Raw genomic sequence first — 9,274 nt, forward strand, 5'->3', positions numbered from 1 at the left:
GTTAATATGAATTTCTAACATGATATAATCTAGAGCCATAATGGTCTCGTAATTGATTTGGCAAATTAATGATTCCTTGCAAACGTACTTTTTAGGGCCACACAAGGATACTAAGGATGAATTATGGATATGTAAGAAAATAGGTACTGAAATCAAGTCTATAATTAAAAACTACTAACTGAAGTTTTTTGATCTTATCAACAAACAGGCTCAGAAGTTAAACAAAAAGGTTGCATTAGAATTGATTTTGAAATGATGGATTAAGAAACTGATGTAGCCAGCTTAAACCTGCATAGATACATAACCATAGTACTGACATGACAATTCAACAGAGACATCACATAGAGGGGAAAAGCTCATACTTTCTTTGGGGCCATGAAATTCCACATTAAATTCAGCAAGACAATCATTGATGGTCTCTACCGAGTAATCACTCATTATCCTACAAAGAGGAGAAATAGAAAACTAGTCAGGAGACGAAGCATAGGGATGGATCAATCCATTCATGCTGATATCAGTGCAGGCAATGTTCTAAAACAAAACACAAAAAAGTGAGTCTTGAGAAAATTCACATAATGTTGAATCTATATAACCATAGTCTGTATGAATGTTATGAAGCATAATGCAAAAATTAGTCAATGCAAAGAAATTATAAACATGAGCATGTGATTGAAATATACAAGAAGAATGCAATGAAATACCATTTAGAATGCCCATTTTTGGAAAAATCATCCTCAATAATCATAATTGTACCCAAAGGAATTATCACATTATGATGTTAGTTAATCCATATTGTGGATGATAGTGAGAGACTTATGGTTATATATACTCAATAGCATGCAAATATACAATATAAATTGAGTTTCACATGTAATCACTAAGTAAAAATGTACACAGAGTAATTATATGCCAGATACCACAACAGATGATGTGAGGTGCTCATGAAGCACAAATGATACCCTGAAGAGTCATTTATAAACCAGACTATCAACCTAGCACCAATCAACCTATGCGAGAAAATGTTATTGCAATGCCTCTTATGGAAGAGATTGCTTTCGCAAAAGTAAAATAAATTTTCAAAATTACAAGCATCTGCTGATTATCAACTCATGGTAAAGCCACAGGGGTTTGAACTGATGTCATAAGAATTCATGAGGGATAAACAATTTAATCTGCTGGTTTTTATCATAGGGGTTTCCATTCATGTATAAATGAAGGAAATTTCAGCCAAATATATGGAAAGAAGAACTTACAACTTCATTACATCCATATCTCTCCTCTTGCTTGGAGAAGACATCTTGATTCCAACTTAGCTGTGAATTAAAATTGCAGGATGTTAATTGTTAGCTTCCCCCCAGTGTCGTAGCAGTAAAATCTCCAGAGGTAAATTGTCATTGTCATTTTATAATATAAAATATATAATAAAGACAGAGAATAACTAAATCTAACAATAAACTTTCAATAGGAACTATACAAGCTCATGCGGTCAACCCAATCAAACATAAAATACCTATAAATAGGTGGGCATATTGGAATTTTAAGCACGCACAAAACCTTGCTCATTGGACTAAGGCAAGAGAGCGGCAGTGCCTATAGAAACTCAAGGGGACAATCCAATTGTCCTTCTTTATTGGGTTGCAGTGACAAATGGTGCATGTGGACATAGTAGCTACTTAACAATGGTAAAAGCACCCCTCCAATTTAATAGTGTTCCTAGTAGGTGGATTCGATGTAATGAAGACCTAGACCATGGCCATCCATGTAATCATAGTAATTAAAGGGTTGGTTATGGAATGCTCAATTGGTTTCCTCCAATGGCCACAATTTTGGGACTCCCCACAATATTTTTAATAGTGGGAGAGATATCCTCCAAAACACCAAAATGTCATCATATGGTCTCAATCAAGAACCTTGAGAACTTGAATATAGACCCAAAAATTAACTCAACAAAAAACAAGGTAAACATGCTGCAGCCCTATTCCTACCATAGGTTTGTCAATATTTTGGGATGCATGGCTAAATTTGTGACGAAAAAAATAAACTGTGTCCACATTCTTGGATGGGCACACTTCTTATGAATGGAAAGAATTGAAACATCTTCTTCAACGGGCAGGAAACTGCTGGAAAAAGTCTTTTTACTGAGAGTTAGTATCTGGTCCACCAACCAAAAATTTGGTTTTCACTAAACCTTATCACTTGAACCCCCCGCTAAGGAACAATATATCTTCCATGCTCATTGCTACACTTTTGAATTGTAACTTTTTTTTAACTATCTAGCTGCACATGAATACATATTAATGTTAGGGAAATCTTCCTTCCGTTATTCTCACAAATTCATCAGTCTAAATCATTAACTCTTCATATAAAAAAACTTTCTTTGAGTACCAATAATTTTGTTGAAATGAATTCTCATTTTAGCCCAATTGGCACTGACATAACATGAGCACAATGATGAAAATTACAATTTCAATCAAATCTTCAGGTAAGCTTTCTGTTTCAGCATCAATGCACTGCTAGCACGTGTGTTTTTTACTCTTGGAGGCCAATTAATTCTTAATTAAATCCAAAATGTTCCCCACACGTGCAAAAGAAAAATGCTTGAGGTGTTTACTCTAATTGAATTGAATAGAAGAGAAAAACATACTGATCCTACAATCAAATGCAATCATTGGATTTTACTTAATCTTCCAAACGCGTGCAATGCAATTTGATGCAGAGCTCGTGAAACCGAAGCCAAGCCAAAGTTATGCTGGCAAGCTAGTTAGCTGTCCTAAGAAAACGATATCTCAGTCCTTCCCAACATTATTATATAAAAGTTTTGCTACTCCTTGGCATAAGACACAAACACAAGAATGGTATCGCTATAATCCACAAAATAAAGTCAAATAAGAGTCATCAACCAAAGGCAATAATTTCCCCTAGGTGTAGTTGGATCCTTTGTGCTCCCTCAATAAAGGACAGATCATAAACATAACAAAAAAAAAGCAAAAACAAACAAACAAACTTTTGGTGCAATAGCCATATAAAATATGATTTTCCAATAATTATACTGATCTCTTATGTTTATAAGCGCGCGGGAAAAAAAGAAGTAACAGGAAGTGGTTCTAATTAAGCATTTCTTACATGGTGAAGCCAATGACTGGGCCTGTTCCAGCAAGCTTGCTTCCTATTTGTAAACTTAAATGAGCAGAGGAAAGAGAGCGGGAGATCGGAAAGGAAGAATGAAGAGGATAGAACGATCGAAGCCGATGATGAACAAGGAGCAGGGGAACGAGGGAGCGAGCGAGAGGGAGGGCGAGAAGCCCGCCTTTTGTCGAGGCAACGTAAAGGGCTGTCGGGTTTATCGGCTTATGGATCGGGCTCGTGACGGCCTTCTTCTATCGGATCGGATCTACCCAGCTTGAATCCGGTAACTGGCGCTGTTCAGTTTGGGCCTTATGGACTCCTCTTTCCAGGCCCAAATCAAGTCGATAAAATGGGCTCTGTGTTGCTTCTTCTTTCTCTTTCAAAAAAAAAATGATAATCCCAGTTAATCATATTGACTCAATCTCTGGAGTGACCGGGCCTCACGGAAGTTTCCCACCGGTCACCAAGGTAAATCGGGAAGCACACGCAGCGGCCAACCCAGATGCCCAGCATCCTTTGATTGCAATCCTCATTTGGAGAAAAATTCATGCAAATATGCCGTAACTGGGGATCAAATCGTGGGTGTCTGGGTGATAACCTGGATGCCCTACTGCGGTTCCATGGCCTCGGCGACTTCTTCTTTCTCTTTCAAACATTTATGCTTGTGCATTGCAATGTAAACTATACAACATTTTTTAACATCAAAAGAAACATTTCTCTTTTAACATGATTTAGTGTCATGAAAAAAATATTTTTCTTCTAATTTTTGCAATTATCTAAAACTGCAATGCTCTTTGTTGACACATCTGCATGCATATATTCTATATATATATTGGTTATCGTTTTCATTTTTTTCTAGGGTTTTTCGACCAATGCAGCAACACTGGCTCTGCATGAGCACTCCACAAGGAGCTCATAGAACGTGGGTAAGCAACGAAAGGGAGCTTCCACATGCCATGCATGCTTGCTCATCAAAATGCCCTCCATCTTAAGGGTGGCGTCCCTATCAACTCTGGTTGTCAGGACAAACACTCACATGAGCTCTCTCTCCCATTCATGGATGCTTACCTGTCCCTCCTAAGCCACATCAACTTAACCCACAAGCTAGGGCACCTTAAGAGCACATGCACCTTCAAACCCTTATGCCCCAGGAACAGCCTATACCCATACGGGGCATAATTGTAGGCCATGCCCACTGATGATTGAACACAGTACAACCCAAAAAAAATAAAAAATATATATACACACACGAGACTGATACCCTACACGTCTTCTTTTGCATGACCGTCTATAATAGAATATTTCGGGAGCTCGAAAAAGTATACAGTGCTATTTTTTATTTTTTAGCTTACGGTTAAGTCATTTAAGAATTTTTTTAATATAATTTAGGGGTTGGGTTATAGTATTAAGCAAAAAAATTTTAAAATAAAAAAAATTTAATTGCTCACTGGATGTGTCGAGTTGTTATTCTGTACTTCTTATTTGATACACTCTGTGAACAATTAAATTTTTTTATTTTAATTTTTTTTATGTTTAATACTATAATCCAATCTTTAAACCCTAGTAAAATCTTAAAAAGCTTAATCTTAAGTCAAATAAATAAATAAATAAATAAAATTAAAAAATGGTATTGTGCTATTCTGGGGGCCTAAAATACTATGGCAGTTGTGCAAAAGAAGGCACACAAAATATCAATTATATATATATACAAAATTGATATCCTACGTGCCTTATAATGCATGACTCGTATGTGACAGAATATTCTAGACATCCGAAAGTGTTTCAGATGCCCCAAATAGTAATAGTGTCTTTTTTTTTTAATTTTTTTATTTTTTTACGATTAAGTCATTTAAGATTTTTCTTTTAAGATTTAGGGATTGAGTTATAGTATTACGCAAAAAAAATTTAGTTTCTTACGAAATGTCAGATTGTTATCTTGTACTTCTTATCGGCACAAGCCGCGAGCAACTAATTTTTTTTCATTTTAAAAATTTATTTATGTTTAATACTATAACTCAATCTTTAAATCCTAAAAAAAAATAATCTTAAATGACTTAAACATAAGTCAAAATAATAAAAAATAAAAAAATAAAAAATAGCACTGTTACTATTCATGGCATCTGAAATCTTCTATCATGGATGAGTCACGCAAGGTCACGCAGGGTATCTGAACACACACTCTCTCTCTCTATATATATAAAATTATGTTTTCTCTTTTTTTTCACTTTGAATCATTTTAAGTTGCCACTTATGATATGGGGAAATTATTTGTAACAGTTGTTGCATTCCAATATCAGGTTTAATTTGTTTAGAGTAATTGTTAATCCATAAAATATTATATTTTAAATGTCTCCATTTAATAACCATATGTACGTGTAGCATGTGGTAGCTAGGGGGACTGTGAATTAATATTGTTAACAAATTAAAACCTTATAGATTGGTTCGGTAAGTTGTAAGCTATTGTAACAATTGAATAATATTTTTTATTATATATATAGGCGTGATATATATTTGTATACATTGGCCATTTCTTTGATCAATAAGATAATAGATGGGCACTGTAATATAAGTATTGTATTTCTAAGGTTTTTGGATATATAGTTGGTGAATTCCTTAGTGTTTGCCAAGCTTAGACCCTATTTAGGAATTAATCTTAAATTTATGACTAGTTCATGATAACATTCATAGATTCACAATGATCGAATGCTTAACCTTTACTGTACTTCTTCAAGTTGTTGTTGTGAACATTAATGTCTTGAAAATCAGACTAGATTGGCATGTGCAACCAGTTCGATCGATCAAAAACCTATACTAAAACAATGTGATTTTACTCAAAACCCAAATTTTATAGAAACCAACAAAAATTGCTAGTGATTAAATTGGATTTATAGTTTCATATATGATTGGTTATTGTGTATTGTGTTCAAATCTTAGAAGTAATTCATTTATAGTTTTTTTTCATAATTTAATTTTTTTTTCTTAATTTACCTGTACTTTTTACATACACACAGATTGCATAATTTATATATACAAATAGGAACTGCAAAATTTTAAAGGTTTTTAAAAATATTTTTTATCCTAATTAAAAGCTATTAGTATTACTCTTTGTAAATGTACACATATATATATATAACTATTATTTATTTGAATTTGTCTACATTTTAACATAATTTGTTATATAAAATATTCAAATGGTTTTGATTATATCAAAATTTTATGCATTCTAAAATAAATTATCTGTGATTTTTTATTACATCCATAAATTTATAAAATATAATTTTATAAGATAAATTACATGCATAACTTTAATTATTTTTTGGGTCAATCGATTCAATATTCGATTTGATTTTTTTTAAAAAATGATGAACATGGGCGATTTGAGTTTGATTGATCTCCTAATTAAGTTTGGAGTTGCTAAATCCAAATATACAAAAAGGAGAAAAAATGCTGTAAAATTGCACTGCTCAATCAAAACCCTTCACCTGAAAGAGTAAAATATGAACCGAAGATCACTTTCATGCATGCATGTCATAATCTCAATAAGGTGCATGTGATTTATGTGTAATTTTACTCACAAAACAAAGGGAAACTTACACACGGATTCATTATCAAGACCACAAATATATAGTTAACAGGCTTTAATTAGGACATCGGCACTGGTCCATTACTTCAGCAACCACTAGACAAGAACTAAACAAAGAGTAGTGGTAGTGTTTTGTCTCTATTAAGTTTCATAATAAAGCGTGCAGCTACTAGTCTAATTCAATTCACTATAAAAAAAGTTTGTAGTAGCCAAACTTTAAGTTATTCTCATCAATCACTTTGCCATTAACTAAACAGGCAATTCCAGCTTATTGTCATATAGATATATATGCCTGTGACTAGCTAGCTAGGGCAAAATTAATGAAGCTCCATCAGCCATGAAAGTATGCATGTGCTATATACTTATAGCTTGTTAAAGAGCTTTATTATATATGTTCCTTTTTGGGACCATTGACAGATGAATCAACAAGAAGCAACTGTTGAGAATATGAGGTCAATGATGACGAAGGGGAAGAGAATTCTTGAGATGTCGATGAGGCTTATACTAGGGTTAAAATGGGTACTGAGGAGGATTCGACGTAACAACTCCGACGTTCAAGTTAGAACAAGGGTTAAAAGATGAAAATGGTAGGGAAGAAGAAGAAGAAGAAAAGTGTGAGTGTGTGTGTGGCAATACCTCTTGCACATACCATCTCTAGAGTTTATATAGTATAAGGGCATCTCCATATCAGAGTCGACGAGGAGATTAGATCTGATAGTCGTTGAAGGTCTCTCCAATTGTTAAGCGCCACATATCTATAGAGGGGGTATTTAGGGGATCTAGTCTGACAGCCATTTGATTGTTTTTCCGTTCGGCCATGGTTCCACGTTTGGGAATATTTGTAGTAAATGTCAATGGACCCTCATAGGGTATAGGTCCCAACTGTAGATAAGAAAATGAAATAGATGAGTAGTCTTGAAGATTGGACTGCCTGAGTCGAGTAATCGAGTTCCTAGAGCCAAGGAGTCTAAGTCTTCTAGAGTCGGGGTGGTCGAGCTGATGGAGTCAAGAAGCCTGAGTTCTTTGGTGTTATGTGAGCTGAGTGAGTGGAGGAGCTTGTGTTATATGGAGTTGGGGTAGCCGAGCTTATGGAGTAGAGAACCCTGTGTCCTCTGGAGTTGGGGTGATAGAACTGATGGAGTCGAGAAATCCAATTCTTTAGTGTACGGTGAGCTGAACTGATGGAGTTAAGAAGCATTTGTCCTTTAAAGTCAGGGTGGTCGCTTTAACTTCTACTTAGGCTTAACATTGACCTCTCACTTATGTTTGACTGTTGACTTGACTCTGTCATTTGTTGGTTCTCCCTTTCACCATATATATCACAAACCTCCCCCTCGAGTCTACTCGAAGGAGGTTTGAGTCTGATTGACATGACTGAGATGATTGTAGCTTGACTACCAACCCTAACTCGGGGATGACGCGATGCCTAATTTTTGCCTCCTCATTGGATACCTTGGTAATACACGAAATATGCATCATTAATGTTGGTGATACGTGTAATGGTGTATCATGCCTGAGATTAACATGCCATTTTTGATCATAATTAATGCTACCTAGTTTGAAGTCGACATGTGTTGAGGTGATGTCAGACTCTTGGCTCGAGACAACTATTGAGGTTTTGTCAATTTCGATGCGGGATTTGATGGCACAAAAGGATTGCCTGTTTTTCTATTCCCTATTAGCACCTTGTGAACTCAAAGGGGGGGGGGGGGGGGGGGGGGGGGGGGGGGGGGGGGGGGGGGGTTGAAAAGATCAACTCACTTTATCTTGATCTATGGTAGTGGAAACTTCTTACGAACCAGCTACACCACAAACACAACACTAACTCGAATGATTTTACTTGGTATTCACCTCTTTGAGGCGACTAATCTAAAGGTCCACTCTCAGCTCACCACTTCCACTATACCTTCTCCTTTTCGCACAAATCTCGAAGGCGAAGAAACCTTCTTACAGTAAAATTACAATATCTTGCAAGAACAATCAGAAAACATAAAGAAGAAGAAAAGAAGTTTTACAATGATCTAGAGGAATTTGTTTCTTCTTCTTCTAGGGATTGCTCCAAGTTGTGTAGTTGAATACCAGATGGATTCTTCAACACTTTAGCAAGAAAACTTAAAGCAAGATGGTATGAACAGTACCCATCAACTGCTAACTTATACCATTTAACCATGTTCAGCTTTTCTTGAGATTAGTCGACTGATTTGGTCAGCAACCAAATAACGACTTCTGAACCTTCTGAAATGGTGTCTGATTTTATTGAATTTTAAATGTCAATTGATCGATTTTATGCATCAGTCTATTGTTATGGATAGTCAAGTTACTAATCGAATTGATTCTTTTCTGTTTGCTTTCAAAACAGAATCAGTTGACTAATGTGGAGAATCAGTCGAATTGATTCTATTCTGTTTGCTTTCAAAATAAAATCAATCAATTGATATAGAAAATCAGTCAAATCGATTCTATTCTATTTACTTCCGAAACAGACTCAGTCGATTGATATGGAGAATCAATCGAATCGATTTTATTCTGTTTGCTTCCAAAACAGAATCAGTCGAATCGATTTTA

The 9,274-nt window shown here is 35.2% G+C and overlaps 1 protein-coding gene across 1 annotated transcript in view; it reads right to left on the bottom strand.

The window, feature by feature from the left end:
• Nucleotides 1–1,297, bottom strand: part of LOC141841025 (ubiquitin-conjugating enzyme E2 5-like) — a 2,881-nt gene extending 1,584 nt beyond the window's left edge. The window contains exons 1-2 of the mRNA XM_074729154.1: nt 1,254–1,297; nt 363–442 (exon numbers count right to left, since the gene is read on the bottom strand). Of these exons, the coding sequence (XP_074585255.1) occupies nt 363–442; nt 1,254–1,297 (124 nt within the window). The remainder of the gene's footprint in view (nt 1–362; nt 443–1,253) is intronic.
• Between the last annotated feature and the right edge of the window lie 7,977 nt (nt 1,298–9,274).

This window comes from Curcuma longa, chromosome 11 (genome assembly GCF_044706935.1).
Source record: "Curcuma longa cultivar G26 ecotype Majalengka, Jawa Barat chromosome 11, ITB_CL_G26_1.1, whole genome shotgun sequence".
In the NCBI taxonomy this organism is placed as follows: Eukaryota; Viridiplantae; Streptophyta; class Magnoliopsida; order Zingiberales; family Zingiberaceae; genus Curcuma; species Curcuma longa.